The sequence below is a fragment of the Tinamus guttatus genome, unplaced genomic scaffold, assembly GCF_059628265.1.
Source record: "Tinamus guttatus ecotype Peru unplaced genomic scaffold, ASM5962826v1 Tinamus_guttatus_pri_ptg000339l, whole genome shotgun sequence".
Taxonomy (NCBI): domain Eukaryota; kingdom Metazoa; phylum Chordata; class Aves; order Tinamiformes; family Tinamidae; genus Tinamus; species Tinamus guttatus.
The window spans coordinates 20,351-40,418 of NW_028288873.1; the positions used below are offsets into that span (position 1 = coordinate 20,351).

The 20,068-nt window shown below is 53.0% G+C and overlaps 3 protein-coding genes across 3 annotated transcripts in view; all 3 read right to left on the reverse strand.

Moving 5' to 3' along the window:
- LOC104572241 (NF-kappa-B inhibitor-interacting Ras-like protein 2) overlaps positions 1 to 20,068 on the reverse strand; it is a 208,426-nt gene that overhangs the window by 18,662 nt on the left and 169,696 nt on the right. The gene's annotated exons all lie outside the window — the stretch shown is intronic.
- On the reverse strand, positions 5,717 to 8,903 carry CNP (2',3'-cyclic nucleotide 3' phosphodiesterase). Its single transcript, XM_088529710.1, has 4 exons — positions 8,851 to 8,903; positions 7,568 to 8,237; positions 6,893 to 7,035; positions 5,717 to 6,392 (listed from the first exon to the last, which is right to left on the reverse strand). Exons 1-4 carry the CDS (start codon positions 8,851 to 8,853, stop codon positions 5,940 to 5,942), a joined length of 1,269 nt encoding a protein of 422 aa, XP_088385836.1. The 5' UTR covers positions 8,854 to 8,903; the 3' UTR covers positions 5,717 to 5,939.
- On the reverse strand, positions 9,837 to 19,849 carry ODAD4 (outer dynein arm docking complex subunit 4). Its single transcript, XM_088529702.1, has 12 exons — positions 19,712 to 19,849; positions 19,398 to 19,529; positions 19,083 to 19,236; positions 17,011 to 17,072; positions 15,901 to 16,057; positions 14,710 to 14,934; positions 13,898 to 14,105; positions 12,408 to 12,494; positions 11,759 to 11,955; positions 11,069 to 11,169; positions 10,627 to 10,699; positions 9,837 to 10,102 (listed from the first exon to the last, which is right to left on the reverse strand). The coding sequence occupies exons 1-12, from the start codon at positions 19,823 to 19,825 to the stop codon at positions 9,837 to 9,839; spliced, it is 1,776 nt and encodes a 591-aa protein (XP_088385828.1). The 5' UTR covers positions 19,826 to 19,849.

A 20,068-nucleotide genomic window follows, 5' to 3' on the forward strand; every position in this document is an offset into this window, starting at 1 on the left:
GAATTTCTTCATCATATCTTTTTTGATTTATCCACTTGAACCTTTGATATTTGTGCTAAAACTTGATTTTATGGTTTAAAACTCTCATGTTTGATTTCATGTACTGATCCATAGCGTGGATGAGCTCCTTCTAGCTTTGAGGACATGCCAAGTTGTATTCACGTTATTCCCTGAAAACGGTCCCTCTGTGTGCGTGCCGCGGGGCGTTCCCATAACGTTTACAGGAACTGTACAAACACATCAAATTAGCGAAGTAGTTTTCAAATCCAAGTAACTTGCTCTTTGGAAGGAGCATGCAAAGGCACAGTGAAGCTTTGAGCTGGCAGTCTGCGACTTGCTTCTCTTGCACAATGCCAGGAAAACGCCAGCGCGGTGAGACCGGAGGCATGGACAGCAAACACAGGTTTATTTTTCACCGTAAACGTAGTGTTGTAGCAGGATATCAGCTGAGGGGGGCTCTGCTTCCAGAATTCTCCTCTTTTTTCCTGTCAAGCGAGGAGCGGGGATGGAGACGCTCTCTCCTTCGCTGCTGGCGCGGGCAGAGCCGCAGGGTCCCCGCGTGTCGGTGTCTTGCAGGGGCTTCGCAGTGTCTGGAGCTTCTTACCTGACCCCGGTAGCGTAGGGACACTCGAGAGCTGCATTTTGCCTGGCTAGATGAAACGGACATTGTTTCAGGTACATGCAAGACATTTTCCTAGAGAAACCCAACACTAACTTTTATAAAACATCTGACGACTTCTTAACCATTGGGGAAAAGAAGATTGCAATGAATCCATTGCATGAACTCGTTATTGTGAATGCTCATATCTGTCTTCCTTCCTCCTGAGGGCTGTACTTGTCCTATTGACTTGGACAGAGTTGCTAGACTGCAATGCAAGTTGAACTTCGCCTACAACAGTCGCAATAGAAACACGTGGTGCTGCTGCTGCGGATCCCACAGCACTGTGGCTGCTCTTTGTCAGGATTCTTGACAATCTGCTCTCATCGAGGGAAGATTTAAGGGCTTAAATTCTAGTGCTGCAGAGCAAAGGAGGCTTTTTGTGACTCAAAAGTCAACTTTAGAAATGAGGTGATACTCAATAATTTCCTTTCCAGAAATAGACTCTGCAACATTTACTCTTAACTTCCTTTGCTCCAGTGTAACTTGATGGATTCACCCGGATTGCACTGGGAGCAAAGTGACGTTCTAGCATCTTTTAGACTCCGTAACAATAAATATTTAGGGAATTGAAATACCACTCTATGCATACTGAGAGTTCTGCAGTTCTCATGGCACTTGTAAATCGGCGTTTACAGGACTTCCTTCAGTGAGGCATTCTGGATTCGTAGCGTATTGTCTGTGTGTGTTAATATTACTGTACAGTTTGGAGTTTTCTTAGTCTCTTAGCATCACGTGCAGGGAGGTATCCTGTGCTTGCTGGTGTGTTTTTTTTTGATTTGTTGTTATTAATTATTTCCTCCCTCTCCCCCCAGTTCAGACAGGCTTCCTTCTCTCCAAACCTTGAGACGGTTCCTTGGAAGAGAAGCCGAACGCTGCTGAGCACTTCTCTTCCAAGAGGAAGCGTAAACAGGACATATTTATATAAAACTGTACATGAATGCATGATTCAATGTAGTTAAATATTAATACGGTGAGTGCCAAGGGTTTTTAAGGAGCGCTATTAGCGCGGTTAAAGCGAATGCCAACCCCGCTCCTTGTGCCGTGCGCGACGGCGGGAGCGGGAAGCGGCGGCTCCCATGGGAAGCCGGGATGCGGGTTGGCACCGGCATTCCCGAGCTGCATCCTCGCTCCGGGGGCACTCAGGGCTGCCGCTTTGGGAAGCGGCCGCGCGTGGTTTCGGCATCGGCGCGGGGCCGTTTGCGTCTTTGCCGCGGGGAACCTTCGTGGTGTTTTTTAGCTCCTCTCGTTTTTAGCTTCATGGGAGCTGCTGACTATTGGAATTGGCCCTTAGGGATCTTCAAGCAAGGATCTTAAACTGGTATCATACCTGTGTTTAGTGGGGGATGCGCTTGAAACACAAGCGGAAGGAGATGGATGTGGATCGGGCCTTGTTTGGAGGTGTCCTCCTCCCTTTGGCGTGACTACAGGATACGGTGGGAGATGACAGTAAAGCACCTCTTTTTAATGGAAAAAAAAGGTCTTTCTGGAAGTGGAAGTCAGTTCTGACCGTTACTGAGGGGTTGATTTTTCGGAACGGCAGGAAGAACCTTAATGGTTAACTCTAAAACGTAACTAAAAGCATCACCGGGCCCTTTCCCGGGATCTACCTGGGACATCGCTCCGGCAGCGCAGATGCCAAGCAGTTTTCCATGGCTCTTTCCTGCTTGTTCTTGGGCCCGCGGCGGAGCTGGACAGCGACGGTGCAGCCAAAGGGGCCGGATCGTCACTGCCTGGAGAGGTCTGAGCAAACGAGGTGGAAGCGGCCGCTCAATAACTGCACAGGGAGGCGGAAAGCTTTGGGAATGCCGAGTCCAGAGCCGGGACAGGCCGTTGTGATTCCGTGTGGTGTTTCCCAAGAGATGAGGAACCCCTTAACTCTTCCGCTCCCTCTAAAGTCGCTTTGCCTAATCCGTGGGGTTTGTGAGGCTGAGCTGCTGCAGGGCCGGTTCCGTGGAGCGCAGCAGCATTCCCGCGGGAGCGGAAAGCGCTTCCTGCTTTGGAAGTGAACACGGCAGCAGCAGTGCGGGTCCTGGGGGACACCTGCATGTAAATTGTCCGCCCTCTAGACACCAAGCCTGATGCGGGTTTTATTCCTTTATTCCTTGTGTTTTTCCTTTCCAAATCCGATGCTCCGTAGGGGAGCGGTTTGGGAGTCCTTGCAGCTCTCCGGAACCGGCGCTGGAAGCAGCTGCAGGGACTCGAGATGCTTCTGGCTGGCGGCTCAGACTCTCCTGTCTCCGCTGCTCGTGCTACATAGGGAAGTACGTGGTTTCATTTGTGAACTTGGAAGTTTTGCTAAAAAGCTGGATTCTTAAAGGCTTCAGACTGTTTTGTAAATACATTGATGAGGGGAGGAAAATACATTTGAGGGGAGGGGAAAAAAAGGGTTTTGGGACAACAGTGTTAAGTAGCCAGGGGATATTGCAAGTCCCCTGGAGCTCCTTGGTGTCGGACGAGGATACGGAGCGGGAGCTGCCGTCCCGTTTCGTTTCCGATAGGGAAACTCGCCCGATCCTGCGCCGCTTTCGGAGCCGGCCTCGTGTCGGGCGGCTGCGCCCGGCCGAATCGGTTGTCGCCCTGTTGAATGCCCAGAGCGTTTGGACCACACGGTGGTTTGATGCTCCTCCAAAATTCCTTCCTCCGTTTCCGTATAACTTTACACCGTTCGCTTCTCTCCAAGCAGCCGTTTTCGTCCCGTTTAAATTTGTGCCTTGGGACCTCCCTTCCCCTTCCCTAGGGAAGAGGCCGGCTCATGGATTGCGGCTCCTCTCCCTCCTCCGGGTAGCCCCGAAGCCCCTCTCGCTCTTCCAGCAGTGCTGGCGGGTGACGAGCCCGGTGACGGCGGCTCCGGACGCTCCGTGCGCAGCCGCCGCTCCGCTCCGGAGCACGTGGCCGTGCCCGGGGCTCCCGCGGGGCCAGGATGGTCCCTTTGTGGCTACTTGAGCTTCGCTTGGGCCGAGGGCCGGGACGAGCGGCGGTGCCGACCCCGCGGCGCTCCGGCCGAGCCCTGTCCTCCTCTCTGCTTTCCCTGCGATAACTCGTGCTCCAAAAGCGGATCTAGAGCGTGAAGCCGGGCCGTGGCGAGCGCCCGGAGCGGCCCCGGGTCTATAAAGACGCACGGGAGCCGCCGCCACGAAACACACTGATGTGAAGCCAGCCCGGAGAGGATGCCAGACCCTCTGCTCTAACCTTTACCCGAACCGAAGACAAATTCTGACCGTTTACCTCAGTGTAAATACCTGGCCCTTAGCAGGAATGCTTACCTCAGTGTAAACCGCCTTTCCCTCCGGAGGAAAGGAATATTGCATGGAGCAATCCCTACCGCAGGCTGCTTTGCCAAACGCGCTCCTCCCTACGGCAGGCTTCACATCAGTACGAGCACTGTCCCCCTCGGCCCCTGCCCTTCCTAGGATGTGAACAGTAAAAATGTGAATACTTGTTGTTTACTTCATTAGGCATAACTCATAATGATGTGTTTATATGAAGAATATCACAGACTGAAGCAAAACCATATGCAATTGGTTTACTTTATTATAAACTGTATATGATGTACAAACTAATAAACACTTAAATGACGACAGTCTCGCTGTTGTTCTTAAACAGGCAAATGAACCGGCTGCTCTAGCGTGCGCGTCGGTGCGGAGCGCAGGAGCGGGCTCGCCAGCTGAGGCTTTAAAATACCAAATTCCTTTGGTAGGACAAAGCCATGCAGGGCTTTCCTGGTGGGAAGGGCCCTAGCTGGGCAGCAGCTGCTCGTACCTTTTCTGGGGGGTTCGTCACATAGTTTGGGAGAAGCCAGCAGCTCTTGCTTGGGTGAAGGTGAGGCAGGGAGTGGGTTACGTTGGGCAGGGTTGGGGTTTTTGGAGGGTATAACGAGAATTCCTTCTGTCCTCCGTTTTCTTTGAAGCAGCAGGAGCTCCCGTGCTTTAGCCCGCAGCGTTTCCCCGCTCCCGTGTCGCGGCGAGGAGAGGAACCCACCGGCCTCCCAACACCGTGAGCATCCGTGTGAGTGCTGGATCAACTTCCAAACCCATAGCGTGAGCTCAGGCCACCGTTCTGACCTGAAAGCCATTAGCTGAGCAAGGGGATAGTGAGGGATGGCAATGAGTGAGCAACTGGCAAACGGCATCGCTAAGAGCAAAACATAAGCTGGAAAAAAAATTAGATCTGAGCAGGCTTAAGTTATGTCGTTATAGAACCTCCATTTACTTCCTAAATTACAAAAGTTAGGATGGAAGTAACATTAACATCCAAGTACATTAGATAAAAGTAGTAAAATCTTGTATGAAGTACGGGTCTATACTTCAGACACGATTTCAGTTTCTATAAAATAAGATGGACAAGACACTAGTTGATCTCCTCCCCTCCCTGCCAAGGCAGGATTGTTCCCTACAGGATGAGGACACTGGGCAGCACTTGGTTCAGCCCCGTCTGACACGTGCCATGAGAATGAGGGGGCCACGTTGCAGGAGCCGAATGTGTCTCCTGGTTCTTGGCTCCTTTTCCCATCCATGATTTCTCTTTCAGCCCATAGTTGACTTTAAGGCAACGCAGGGTCTGTCTGTGCACCCACCTGTGCATCCTGCTCCAAGGAAGCCCTTGCTTGTCCATACGGAGCCAGGGTGGCTGGTCCAGGCCTGGACACACACGTGAGGTTGTCCCCTAGTCAAGGCTCCTGCATATCCCGATACCCTCTAAATCTGTCATCGTAGGGACTGCCCTACGTGCAGAAACTACCCATAATTGGCTCTTGCCGGGTTTTACCAACAAATTCAACTACCAGTATTGCTAATATTAGTCCCTCGGCTTTGGGAAAGGCAGGAGGAGATGTTTTACAGCTCGTGTCACCTGGTGTCACACCAGTTGCAGGCTTTGGTCTGCCACTGCTCGCTCACGTGCTACCGACGCGTCATGATCTAACGATTGTGGCTCATAGGGAAGCTATAAAAGACTGTGGGAGATCTTCCTCTGAGGAAGTAACAAGCAGAGCAGCACGGATAGGTCTCCCCAAAACTCCTCCATTTAAGAAAAGCATTCGGCACTTCAGCTAGTGACATTTTTATCTATTTGGCAGGTTTTGTCAGTCAGGAGCTGCTTGTTTCCTTCCCAAGGCCGACAGACCGTCTCCCCAGAGACGTACCGCAGTTGGCAAAAGGACTTATTTAGTACAGGTACAATTATTTCTCTTTACAATTTTAAAGGTTACAGGAGTTACTTTAAAAAAAACAAAACAAACATACAAGTGGTAGCAAACCAAGCAGCTCTCCTGCCCGCGCTGTTAGATGATGGTGCAGGAACTAAAAGCAGAGCCCCGCTTGTTGGTGCTCTGCGTGGGCACCAGTTTGCCTTTGCCGTAGTAACCCGAGAAGATCGCCCTCACATCGATCTTCTTGGAAAGCACCAGCATCCACATACCATTATTAAAATACTGCAGCTTCCCTGCTCCGAGCTCCCCCATGTCTTCGCCCTTGTTCCCTGCCTTCTCCAGCTTGACGAACTCGAGCAGGTCGAGGCCGGTCTGCACGGCCTCGACGCCGCTGGCGCAGCCCAGGGTGATGTGCGCGCGGCTGCCGCGGGGCAGGTTGTCCGCCGGCGTCACCTTGTCGGCGTCGCCCGGCCACAGCGGCAGCTGCTGCTCGCTCAGGTCCACGCGAGCCCCGACAGTCTTTGGGGTGACGAAGAGGGCCGAGACGGACAAGGTGAAGCCTCTGCCGTAGGCGGCCTTCACAGCCTGCGGAAAGAGGGAAAGAGCTTTAGGGACCGGCAAACAGGCGGTGGTGCGACACGTTCGGGGTCTGGGCTGAGCAGGGGACCCCTCGCTTGGACACGCTCGTGGCACCTACATGGCTGGAAGATGGTGGCCTGACACTTTGCCCCACGGATCCAGAGCTGGTTCCGTCTTTCCTTCATAAATTCCAGTATTTAACTGCTTAGACTCATCGGTTACAGCACGGAATAACCCAGCTGTAAGTACAAGCCCCTCAACTCACTGCCACGCAGCCCGCGCTGTCGGGGATGGTGCTGGATGGTGCAGGGCTGCACAAGGGCTGTTTTATTTGGACTAGAAGAAGTCAGTCCCTGTCTGCGTCGCTGCCGACTGCCCTGGCCGCGCGTCCCTGGGCTCTGCCCCCTCTAAAACAACCTCCCACCGGGAGCAAAGCGGCCCCCAGCCCCGTCCTCATCCTGCCGGAGCCGCTGCAGGGCAGGGGGGAGGCCGAGGCCGACACTAACTTCTTGCTGCGCGTATTCCTCGGCGCCGGCCGCCTTCCCAAAATCGGCGTATTTGGTGGTGCAGTGCAGGACGCCGGGCGGCCTCTTCACGAAGTAGCTGGTGAGATCTATTTTTATTTTGGGATCTTCGATAGCAGGAGCAACTGCAAATAGAGGTAAATAAGGTTACTCCTAAAAGCTGATGCCACCAGCCCGTTCCCACCCCGCGAGCCTGCGGCCCCTCTGGTTTTCAGGCCATCCTCAGCGTTTCGTCTTGCTGCTCAAGGCTACAAGTGAAACGTCTTCCCCACAGCTAGGCCTGGATGTAACCAGAAAAACTTGTGCCCATCGCCGCGACTCATCTCAACCCCAGCGCTGTAAGAGCCCTGCGGGGACAAGATTCCCCCCTCCAGCCCTTTTCCCTGCCACTCCTCGTGTCCCCCATGGCAGCACCGGGGACGCTCCGCTGCTCCGAGCGGCGCTGCCAGCCTCCTGCCTCGGTCCCCACCTCATTTGTTTGCAACCTGCAAGAGCAGCTTTGTCTGCTGTGCAAAACGGACTAGTAAGTGTGTGCAAACAGGCTACTTTTAGCAAACTGTAACTAAAAGTGTCACTTTAGAAGCTGACCAAGTCTGCTCTATTTGTTTAATGTCAATGTTTGATCAACGGATAAAAATTTCCTATTTCTATACATACAGTATTTACTCTCCTTTTTGAAGGCTTTAAGGCTTCCAAGCTCATCTAAGAAGACCTGTCCAGTCTTCCGCAGGATTTCTGAACTTCTTTTACTCAAAAACCATGCGAAATACATGGGTAGGAAATCTTTCTCCAAGCTTGGTTTCATCTTCTTCAGCTCTTCCACGGACAGTTTCCACTGGTTCTTCTCCTTAAGCTGCAAGCAATCTATTCTCCACTGCGTCTTTGGCTCCGCAAAGATGATTTTGTACCGGTATTTGTCAGCAATATCAAACAGTTGATCCAGCCGTTCCCTTTCATGGTGAGTGTCATCCAAAACGATAACGCTGATGTCTCGTTTGAAACATTCAACTAGATCCTCATCAACTTTGGAGTATTCTTCAGGGATGGTGCTTCTTATCGCAGGGACAATTTTATAGGTATCGACGGAAATCACCCTGCAGGCATCTTTATACCTGTCTTGAATAGCCTGGGCAAGAGTGGACTTCCCGCTGCCGGGGAGGCCCCTCAGGATGAAGAAGGTTTTGGATTCTTTGACCGTGGCGATGGTATCGTCGTCATCGAGGAAGGGGTACTGCAAGCCCTCGGGCCTCTCCTTTGCCGACTGCGAAGACATCTTCCGAAATATTTTAGGCAGGAACGCGTGACTCTTCTTGGAAAAGCCTCTGTTCTGGAATGTTACCAAGAGAAGAGGTTGTTGGATGGCGGTCCCGAGGGCGCCCGCGTTTCTACCGCGCGCCGGGAGCCCTGCGCGGAGCAGGAGCATCCCGGTCCCCACAGCGGCGACCCGGCTGCTTCCTCATCCCAGCGTTGTCCCTGGTACCGGACACGTTCCCGGGACGCGGCACCGGCCCAGCGGGCGCTGTCGGACCAGGTACGGTGCCAAACCCGGGCGTTGGTATCCGCAGGGAGAACGAGGAAGGTGCCCGAGGCACAACGGGGTTTTGGCCCCTACGCGGCCGGTGCTGGCCCGGGTCGGCCCCGCGCCCCGGCTCGGCCCGGGCCCAGCGCGGCGGCGGGCGCCATTGTCCGCCGGCCACAATGGCCGCTTTGTGCGGGCCGCGACGGCGCCGCCCGCGCCCCGGGCGCCTCCGGGGGGGGGACGCGGGCCCCGGGGCTGCCCCCCCCCCCGGTCCCGGTGCTGCCCCCCCGGGCCCCGGCGCTGCCCCCCGGCCCCGCTCGCTCCCCGCGTTACCCCCGCGCGCGGCCCCGCCGCTTCCTCCCCGCCGGGAAACGAAAGCGAAAGCGGCGCCGCTGCCGGTCGCGTCCCGCCCCGCGCTCACCATGGTGAGGGCAGCGGCTCCGGGGGCCGCCGGTTCGCAGCGGGCGGCGGGAAGCGGCTCTGGGGCGGGCGGCGCCGCCGCCGCTTTCATAGCGCGGGGCCCCCCCCCCCGCGCCGCGGCCCCGCCCGGGGGGCTGCGCGGGGCGGAGCCGGCGGCGACGGCGGCAGCGGCGGGGGGGGGACCCGGACCCGGCGGCGTTCGGGGCCTCCGGGGGACAGAGCCGGATCCGCCGACCCTGGGGACGCCCCTCCCCCGGGGGGCAGAACCGGATCCCCGTCCCGGCCTGACCCTGGGGACCCCCCCCCGCTGCCCTGGGGACCCCCTTGGGGGGCAGAGCTGGATCTCCCCCCTCCACAGCCTGACCCTGGGGATCCTTTTGGGGGGCAGAGCCGGATCCGCCCCCCGGTCTGACCTTAGGGATCCCCTTGGGGGGCAGAGCTGGATCCCCCCCCCCGGCCTGACCCTGCGGACCCCCCCCCCACCCTGGGGACCCCCTTGGGGGGCAGAGCTGGATCCTCCAACCTTGGGGACCCCCCTGGGGGGCAGAACTGGATCCTCTGACCCTAGGGACCCCCCCCGGCCCTGGGGACCCTCCTGGGGGACAAAGCTGGATCCCCCCTCCCCAGCCTGACCCTGGGGACCCCCCTGCTCTAGGGACCGCCCTGTGGGCCAGAACTGGATCCCCTGACTCTAGGGACCCCCTCCCGGCCCTGGGGATCCCCCTCCCCAGCCTGACCCCAGGGACCCCCCTGCTCTGGGAACCCCCTGGGGGCCAGAACTGGGTCCCCCGACCCTAGGGACCCCCCCCAGCCCTGGGGACCCTCCTGGGTCCCTCTCCTTCCTGGGGCCCCACGGAGCAGCCCGAGGCCCCCCCGGATGCCCCGGGCTCCCCCCCAGCAGCCCCCGGCCCCGCAGGGAGCTCGGCCCACACGACACCGTCACAGCAACGTTTAATCGCGGGGCCCGACGCCCCGGGAGGCGCCGCTCTACTCCGGGGCGGCCGCGCGCGGCTCTGCAGCCTCCTCTTCGCTTTCCCCCGTCCCCGGCTCTTCCTTTTCGCCCTCGCTCCTCTCGCTCTCCTCGTTTGCTTGTTCGTTTCCCTCATCGCCGTTCTCGGGCTCCTCATCCTCGTTCTCGTCCTCTTGCCTCTCGTTGCTCTGGGTCTCTATGCTGAGCTCGCTGCCCTCGCTTCCCTCCCTCTCCATGGTCCTCTTGGAGCTCTCTTCTGTGTTTTCGCTGCTGTAGTCGTCATCTGGGGGGGCAGGAAAGTGATTTTAAACCAAAGTGCAGCCCTGAGCACTCTCTAGGGCACAAAAGAGAACTCCCGTCTCCCTCCCCACAGGCAGAAAACTCTATTTTCTGTCTTGCAAGACTCCTTTTACTGATGCTGGACGAGGTGGAGCTGCACGGCCTCATGCGAGCAGAAGCCGGGTACTGGCAGGTACCAGTCTGGAACCATCAAGGGTGACAAAACGAGCACGAGGTAAAGCCCAGGGGTGGAGGTGGCCGAGGGACGCGCTGCCCCGGGGCTCAGGAGGGAGCGTCCTGCCCCTGCAGCGCACGCGGATGCGGGTGCAGGAGCCGGAGCAGGTCCCACGGTGCAGACTTTGCGCCCTGCGGGCACCAAGAGGAACCTTGGGCAGTGCTGCCACCTCCTGCTCACAACTGGCAGAGCCTGGGACCCATCAGGGCTTTTTCCACGTCTCCTTCCTGTGCCCCAGGAGAGGGAAGGGGGAATGTTTAAACTTGCGTGTGCAGAGCTCCACTAACAACTACCTTTGGGAGAAGCGGATGTCATCTCTGCTGCTTTCAGATCTTTGATGAAGCTCTTGCTCACGTCATTTAAGGCCTGAAAGCGAAAGGGTTCATTAAAAAGGGCTTTAGAAATGCAGTTACAAATCCGAGCTTGTTGTCTTTTGATTTCTGTTAGCAACTGAATGCAGAGGAGACTCCACTGTATTCTGAGAGTGAAACCCTTGCCCCAGGAAGGTGAAAAGAAAATTTTCCCTTGGCCCAAACAGCGCCAGGACTTCACCATGCCCAACCAATGTTGCATTCACAAACAGGGATTATATTTTCCAAGGCAGAAAGCTTCGTATCTTTTGTTATACAAACTATTTTAGAGATTGTATCCTCCCCCTGTAACTACTGGAAATGGTTACAGGTAACTTATTGAAGCTTCCCCAAGCTTCTCTCCTCTTTGCAACGTGCCACTTACAATAATGATGGCCTGTTGAGCATCATCGTTGTGGATGAGCTTTGCCTTCTCAAGTGCTTTTTCAAAGTTGATGATTGCAGCCTGGTAATCCTTTAATTTTACTGTAAGAAAAAAACAAAACATCTCTTTTAACCCAAGATCACAAATGAGGGAAAAACAACAGGTCAGTTAAGCAAATCTACCATGAAAAGTTTTATCTATGAGGAGAGGCTGAGGGAGCTGGGCCTGTTCAGCCTGGAGAAGAGAAGGCTGAGAGGGGACCTGAGCAGTGTCTAGAAGTACCTCAAGGGAGGGAGTGCAGAGGACGGTGATGGTCTCTTTTCAGTGGTGGCCACTGATAGGACTAGAGGAAATGGCCGGAAACTGAAACATCAAAAATTCCATAGGAACTTAAGGAAAAATTTCTTAACAGGGAGGGTGCCAGAGCACTGGAACAGGCTGCCCAGAGAGGTTGTGGAGTCTCCTTCTCTGGAGATCTTCAAAACCCGCTTGGACGCAGCCCTGTGCCACGTGCTCTAGGTGACCCTGCGTGTGCAGGGGGGTTGGACTAGATGATCTCTAGAGGTCCCTTCCAACCCTAAGCATTCTATGATTCTATGATCTGAACAGTTAAATGGGTTGTTCTCATTAAGATGGTGAGCAGAGAGGTTGTCTCCATCCGTAAGGTGGAATTCGTACTAACACCTCTACCTTGTGCTTGTGCCACCAGCACGCTCGCATTGAGCTGCCACTCGACATCGCCCTCCTCATCCGCAGACTGCAAGGACTTCTGTCCATAGCTCCGGGCTTCCTCAGCTTGGTTCAGTTCCAGGTAACACTGGCCAATTTCGTGGAACAACCAGGTCTTCTCCAGGCTGGATTTTGCCATTGGAATCTTCTCCTCCCAACTTCAAGAAGAGAAAAAGAGAGTAAGACTTTTACTGAATTAAGTGCTATTACAATTTCAGTTACAATTTCAACTGGAACAAAAGCTTCCAGGTGCTACTAGTATGAGAAGTTATTCTACACTGAGAGCTGCTAAGTAGTTAGAAAAAGACCAAGCAGTAAAATCTGGAGAACTCCAGACTGATGCTGGGTTTTAAGACCATTGCTGTCTATATTCCTGGTTGGAATGAGGCTGCAATCAGTCCTCTCTGTAGAGTCAAGAGGCAGCAGAAGCAGCTGGTGCTGCTGGTGTGTGCGCAGCAAGGGATGCGCTCAGAGGAGGCAGGGATTTCACAGCTGCCTTTCTCAGTCATCCTTGCTAGAGTCTATTTAGCAAGGATGACTGAGAAAAGAAGAGAAAGCACCTATTTAATTTACCCTTTCTTTTTTTTTTTCTGTTACTGATTTTACCTACGTGTCGATAGCTTGCTGGAATTTGCCGATTCTGGCATAAACTCTGCCGATGTTATCAAGGGCTCTGGATATGGCCTCTGGCAAATTGCTGCATCGGAAAGAAAAAGAGATCACAGTAGCTAAAAGTCTTGTACCTGATGCATTCTGCATTTTCTTCAGTTTTATATATTTTCTTTGGTGATCAGTGTGACAGCAGGATAATGAGGATCAGAGGACCAACATCAGACTGAAAGCCATAAAACCAAGGTACGTTTTGGGTTTTTATCTACAACTGTTGCAACTGACACCCTGTAAGAGATGGGGGGAAACAGTTTCGTTTTGCCACTTTATGGCAGCACTTTGTGAAAGTCCTTTCCACTCCTCTTGGTTGCAGCTTTCCTTGGTTGCCTTGTGGATCTGTGACGTGTCCTGTGGCCGAACCCTCCAAGGTCTCAAACACAAGTCGAGGAGAGGGGCTGCAGGGCACCCACGTCGACAGGGAGCCCGGGATCCCAGTGCTCCGATGCTTTTCCCAGTGCTTTTCCCCTGTGCTAAAGGCAGCTCCTGTTAAAATAATGCAGCCTGCAGAACTTAAAGTCATATCTTACTTATTCCTTATTCCCACGTTCTGCAGTGGGCTGCTTTGACTACCCTTATCTTACAAATGAAAAAGCTGATGAAGAAAAACAAATGCACGAGCCTGGGCTGAACTGCAGCCACCAGAGGGCGATTCCCCCCTCCGTTATCTCTGTGTTTCTGCCTCCTAAACACAACCCTGTTTGAAAAAACAGCAACATTTTGGATCTCCTTCCTGCCTCCCCACTGCTAATTCTTAACCTGGCTTGACATGGGGGAGTGGAGATCCCCAGGAGAGAGGTAGAAGTGTCTTAACGTTTTTAAAATATATGTTATTTGTGAAACTGATAAATAACAAGCCAGTTGCACTTTTAACTTTCCATTGCAACCTCAGCCAGAATAAAACCAAAAGAACCTATTCCAAGCAACTATTCAGGGTTTTCTCATGTGCATTGAAAAATTAGTTTACTAATTTCTATGACTGTTCTACTCCAGGTTGTTTTAGCTGAAAGGCTGCACTAAATTTTCTGTATAAGCAGGTAACTCATGCCTGTTAGATAAATATTTCACATCTACCATTGTGGTTTGAGTGCACATCATTTTAGGAGAAAGCTGTGTAAGAATCAGAGCCTGACCTTTCTGAGAAGGCAGTGCAGATTAAAGTGCTGAGTCTGGGGTTCGTGTTCTTGTTTTGCTTTGCTTAAAAACAGATTTCGACGTGTCATTTGGGACAGGTCCTTTAAAAAACTGCTTCAGTTCCCTTATTTTTAAGCAGGAAGTTACTAGGGCCAATGACACTTGTGCAGCATCTGAATGCATTGCCCTGTGAAATGCCCAGGTGGAAGTTCCATTACCTGATGCTAAAACATCGGAGCAGAGAGACTCTCCTCTGCACACAGGATTTTTCCCCATCCCCTGGACCTTCTCAGCACTTACTTCTGCCTGGCAAGCTCCAGATCTGTTTGGTGGCTTTGCAGAGCTGCATCCATGCGGCCCATCTCCATCTGGGCGTTCCCCATGCAGTTGTGGAGGTTCCCAACCAGTTCACTCCTGTTGGGCACCTCCTCGTCTGTCCACCCTTGTATTGTCTTCAGCACGTGCTCAGCTTTCTTCAAGCTTTCCTCTGGGGAGCCACCCGCCAGCACTGGAGATAAAGAGCAGAGTTTATTGCTGGTGTGTGGACGCAGCAGTATTTGGGAAGCAGGAATAACAGCAGCTTTGTAGGGCTCGGAAACAGCTTGGGAAGGGTTACTGCTCTTAGCTCTTCATGGGCAGCCTGGTCCTGGAGATGAGGAACTACCTATGGCACTTAGGTTTTATCTCCTCCACTAGTCCCTTGCGCTTCCCTGGGGAGCTGCTGGTTGCATCCAGCTGGTTGCAGCGCTGTGGGGATCAGGCTGCAGGATGGTTCTGGCCTGGCCTGCGCCAAGCTGTTGTAACCAAACTGAACCAAAGGGCAGAAATGGCCCCGTTTCTCTTGCCTGGTCTGGCGGCTTTGAGCGTTGTTCTGAAACGCAGTTAGCAAGACCTCAAATACAGAAAAGGATAAGAAAAACAAAATGCATTGGATTCTATACCAAATACTCCATTGGGAAAGGTGAAGAACTTAAAAACAGATACTTTCAAAAACTGCCTGGTACTGTTTGTTAGTAATTGCACTGTTTTTGTTGTCCTAATCCGTAATCACTACAGCAACTAGTTGCATAAGCCAGTCCTGATTTTCCTACTGCCTTGGGAAGGATACGTACACATATCAATGTCTTCCATGCTCTTCACAATGTATCTGGCAACTTCATCTGGTTTTCGCTTCTTGTCTCGGATCCACCTTTGCTGCCTGAGCTTGCGCTCCCTCACCCGGGCGTAAATAGGTTTCTGCTGCTGCCAGAATTCGGTGCGTGTGTTCAGGTAGGTAATGCCACCCAAAACCAGGTCCTTTACTTTCATGCCCTGCTTGGTGCTGCTCTTCATCAAGTCTGAAAATACAGGATGGTAGAACCCAGGAGGGGGTTAATGTCTGTGCTGAATGAAGTTGCAGTTCAGTGGAGGGAGGGTGCCTGGGAATGCCTGTACCATAGGGAATCCCAGGAGCTCTGCTCCTCGGAACCAGCGTGGCCTTGGGGGAGAGCTTAGGGAAAACCTCTTGTTTGGCCCATGTGTGTGTTAGAGAGCCGGAGCTGCTGTTCCCAGCTCCCAGAGCTGCTGCCTTCCCTGTGGACAGAGGCAAGAAGAGGCCTCCCAGGACGGAGCCGCTCCGTGGGGAGCCCTTTCCCTGGGCAGACCCATGTGGAATTAAATGGCACTTCAACACAATAAAGCGTGGGCTAAATTGCAGTGGAAACCGAGCGGCCTTTTACATGCCTGGAAACCAGATAGCCCACATACAGTGCTACTGTTATTAACAATATAAAAGCTGCCAATAGACTAGATCTTTAATCATTCTTCTGTTACTGGGTAAACCGTTTCCTAGAAAAAACGACTATATGGGAATCACCCCTGTACCAAGTTCAAAAATATGATTCTTGTCTGAATCCCACATCTTAATTCTGACAGCATTTATAATGAAACTGAATAAGTATGATCTTATTAGCAGTGTAGTGTGGTTTTCTTTTCAGAAATGAAATCTTTTGTAATTATAATGTTTCTGCTTTTGATTTCATCAGCACAGATTGCTTTGAGCTCATTTGCTGCTAAACTGTCCATTGGAAAAAAATGCTATTTCATTAGGAAGGAAGCGTGTCACACATAGTCATGAAAATTGGATGTGGCTCCAGAATTACTGTGCTCCAGACATCTCCCTCTCTCAAGACCACTGTATCATTGTGTGATATGTGAGCCGTGATGCAAATAGGGAAGAGCAGTCATAGGATATAAAAGAAGGGGGGAAAAGAATCAAGAAACTGCACAGAAGGAACATTTAGTTAAATACATTGGAGAAAGACCTTCATCCTTGAGCAGCTTTTCTAGGAAGGCCTTGTCAGCATAAAGCTCTCCAAGAAGCTGTCGCTCCGTTTGCGGATTCCTCACACGTTCCGGTTTGCTCATCCGCTTTTGATCCTTGGTCAGTTTGATTTGGAGCTTCTGCTGGGCTTTTCTGCTCTAGAGCAATGCAGAAAATCAAGCAAGTCAGGGCAGACAAGCGGGGAGCATTAGCATTAGGAGGAAAGGCCTGGCTTTTAGAATTCTCCTCACGCTCCGTATAGGTCAAACCATTTTTTAAGTAAAACCAGGAAGTCGGGCCAATTGTTTTAGCCGTGAGCAATTGAAATTTTGAACCCAAACGGGCTCCCTCCCTTGCAAGAACAGGAGGGGCATTGCAGGAAGAGCAGAGCGCTGCTGTCTGAGCACAGTGTCTCACACTGTCCTAGAGGCTTCCCCCTTGTGGGGTGGGCAGGTCTCGTTGTCCCCAAAGAAAAAGAGGTTTTAACAGGCAAGGCCTCTGAGAGTATTTATAAAGCTTCACAGGTAAAAATCCTGCAATTACAGTACCTATCTTTAGTCCCCTTTGTACAAATTACTCTAACCACCGAGTACCCATAATTGCAGCTGGAAGAAGGGAGCTGTGTGTGCTTGGCGCCGCGGAGGAACAAGGTGCTGCCTCAGGAGACCACCTCTAAATTAAGCAATTGAGAAAGTGCCACTATGAAAAACGTGAACCTTAAACGTCAGGTAAAACCAAAGTAAATAATGGAGATAAATGTATGCTGGCTCTGATCTCAGTGCTGTTACTTATTACCTTTTGTTGGGTGATCTCCCTTTAGGAACAGTCAGGCTGGGAGGGAAATATGTTTCTCCTTGGTTACTCTTCCCTGCCTTTCTGCATTCTCCTTTATATTTTAAGCAAACAGAGCCAAAAGTCCATTAAAAGCAGGTGCATAAATACTCTCATGAAGGATCAGCATGCTCCCTGTGCTCAGAATGCTTCGCTAGACCAGCCGTATCCCCGTGCACGTTGCTACAGAAACTATTAATCCTGTAGTGCCTATTTGCAGAAAGCATTAGCATTATAATAACTCTCGTTAGCTACCAAAACAAGAGCTCTTCCACTGTACCTCTGCCTGCCTGCTTAGAAAGCAGATGTCCTCATTATTCTCCAGTTTAACTGAGGAAGGACCTGCAAATATAAACAACATATTTGTTAGTGTTCAGGAACTGCCATACAGAGCTCTAGAAGTGAAAACGGCTGTGAATGTGCCACACCTGCTTCAGATAAAGCTTTCTATTAATTCTTCCATTTGAAATACAAATGGATGTCAGTTCTTTCAGCAGGGATTACAGCTCATTAATGCTGATCTCCTCTGGATTTTAATTATTATTTTCTTATGGCACCGGGGGCTCCCATCACAATGAAAACCCTGACAGACAGATCTACATCCTGCATGGTGGCATGGACAGCAGGATGACATGTTCTTCTAAGGCATTACAGCTAAGATTTAAAATGGGGAAAAAGCTCAGAAGTATCTTCAGCAATACAGAGAGATATTTTAAAGTGTTTTTGCACTGATATAATGGCACAAATCTCATTTCATTTTCATCGTGGCTCCCCTTTCTGCTGTTCAGAATGCATTCTGGCTGTGCAGGAGCAGGGAGAAGCAGCTCTTTATCTTGCCCTGGGCAGAAGGAAATTAAAAAAAAGGAGCTTCAAATGCTGCTGTAGCCAACGAGGCAACGGGGCCAGGCTCAGCGGTGTGAGTACGCGGGGAAGGCAGCGGCTTTGGGTCTGCCAAGCAGACCCTGTAAAGCAGCCTGGCAGGTGCCCGGTCAACAAATGTGCATTTCCCAACCTTTTAAACATCCAGATCCAATGCCAATAGTTTCCTCTTTTTTTTTTAAGTTTGTTTTTCTTTTGTTGTTGGTGGTTGGTTGGTTTCCCCTCCCTGTCTCTAGGAGCTGTAGCCTCATTAAAAACAGCTTGGTTTTTACCTCTTCACTCCTCTACAGCCCAGATGCTCAAAGCTCAATATATGAAGCCCTGCGAGCATTTTCACTGCGAATTGCAATTATATCTAGATATTGGGATTAAGCCAAGAAAGCAGCAGCAATGGAGGAAAGAAGCCTAATCTGGCACCTCCCGTCTGCTTTCCCAAAGAATATCACATAGGAAAAAGCTTCAGACTTTGCTGCAACCGTGACATGAAGTTAATCCGTTGCACTGGGGGAGGACTGAAATGTTGAAACTGAAATGTGAAATGATTTCACTGGGAGGGAGGCACCTAAACAGCCCGCGGCGCCGGCCCACGCGCGGGTGTGCGGCAGGGTGTATCCCGGTGCGCGGGACGGGCGGGAAGGCGCAGGGATAGGCGGGAAGGGCTCCGGACCGGCCCGGCGGGATCGGCAGCCCCTTGGTGCAGGCGCCGGGGGCGTTTGGGGCAGGCGGCAGCCCCGTGCGGGCCGCGTCCGCCGGGGGCTGCACGTCCTGGCCCGGCTTGTCCACACGGGAGAGCAGCGCCGGGAGGAAAACGGCAGGGAAAGGGCCAAGGGTTGGCTGTGCTTTGAACATCCCCAGGTCCTGGGCCTGTCCTGTCTCCTGCGGGGCAGAGCACAGCAAGCGAAGCCGGAGATGTTGAAAGCAGCGCTCCGTTGCTCCACTGCCATCGTCAACAGTTTCACTGCTCTTATGCAACGTAAATTGGAGAAGGATCAGGATCTCGGAGCGATCACCCAGGTAGCAGGGCCAACTTCACGACGGAGCTTTAATATGGGGATAAAGATCTCCAAATGGATTCTGTTATCGATAGGATAGGAGCAGAAAGATGAGCAGTTGGGCATTAAGTGGATGTGCTGCTTTCTTCTGCATTGCCTAGAGTATTTTCATGGTGACTTTAGAAATGCAGTAGCTAAAACTGTGCCAGGTTAAAATTTACTGTCATAACTGAAATTATTTCATATCCTATATGAATATGCACTCTGCCTGCCCAAAAAAAAAGCTGAACCAAGAACAGGGCTGTGCCCTGCTTGGTGGTTCCTGTCTTCAGCTGAAGAGAGCTACTGAGTACGTGAACCCGGGAGCCAGGAGGCTCCGCCACGGCCGTGTCCTTGGATCCTTTGCGGAGCCAATACGGCTGCAGCTGCAAGTGGGCAGCGTGCGGCTCTGCCTGCCAGCGCCGTGAGGGGCAGCTCTTACTTCCAATGCAGTTCACAATGGCCTCCTGGCACTTCTGGATACCCAGCCTGAACTTCTGTAGTTCTGGACGTAGTCTGTAGCCTCGGTGATAAAACACGAGTGCAAATTCGAAGTCACCCATGGTGTAGAGGGTCTCGGCTTTCTGATAAAGTCCCTGAAATGACATTTGAAAAAGAAGACACTGGAGATTTCAGTTACTTTCCTGCCAGGCAAAAGTGAGTTTCTCCCTAAAGCCCAGAGTTTCACACAGACCAAAGCCCTGTCTTTGCCCTCCTCCACCCCCCACGGACTCTCTCATCCCATTGTGCTCTTTACCTTGGAGAACGTTTTGTCATTTTGCAGGGAGGCTTCCGCATCCTTCAGGGAATTTTCCGTGTCTCCGAGTTTAAGGTAACACTTTGAGCGAGCAACGAGGCACTGCTTGTCACCGGGCCGCAGCAGCAGCGCCTGGAACAGGGGAGGGACATGGATGCCACCTGCTCCAGGGCTGTGTGGGGCTTGGAGTCACCTCCCCAGGCCCTGTCCGCCGCCCGGGGCCACCCTGGGTCACCTCCCCAGCCTGTGTCCCCCCGGGACACCTCCGCAGGCCCCGTGTGGCAGTGGGCACCCCGGGGCAGCCCCTCACGCACGTTGGTGAAGCAGGGCAGCGCCTTGTCGTGCTCGCCCCGCCGGACCAGCAGGGTCCCCTCGGCCACGAAGCTGGGGAAGGTGCCGGGCGGCACCTCGGCCGCGGCCTCCACCATCCCGCGTCCCTCGCCGGGCAACCGCTGCCTGGCAACGGGCGGCTTCCGGCCACGCCCCCGCGGCCGTGTCGTCACCGCCCCGCCCCGCCCCGCCGCCTTTTGGGCGCCCCCTGGCGCCGCGAGGCCGCGCGCGGGGGGGCGGGCGGGGGTCCTGCCCCGTGTCCCCATGTCCCTATGTCCCCGTGTCCCTGTGGTTCCCCCCTCCCGCAGCGTGATTTAGGGACCGTCCTGCCCCATGTCCCC

Coding starts and splice junctions, on each gene's coding strand:
- CNP (XM_088529710.1), bottom strand. Junction 7,036..7,567: donor CAAAAAGGAGAGTAAATACT/GTATGTATAGAA, acceptor CTCTATTTGCAG/TTGCTCCTGCTATCGAAGAT. Junction 6,393..6,892: donor AGGAATACGCGCAGCAAGAA/GTTAGTGTCGGC, acceptor CTCTTTCCGCAG/GCTGTGAAGGCCGCCTACGG.
- ODAD4 (XM_088529702.1), bottom strand. CDS start 19,825: ATGGTGGAGGCCGCGGCCGAGGTGCCGCCCGGCACCTTCCCCAGCTTC. Junction 16,058..17,010: donor TTCTAAGCAGGCAGGCAGAG/GTACAGTGGAAG, acceptor GCATTGCTCTAG/AGCAGAAAAGCCCAGCAGAA. Junction 14,106..14,709: donor CATGGAAGACATTGATATGT/GTACGTATCCTT, acceptor CTTTATCTCCAG/TGCTGGCGGGTGGCTCCCCA.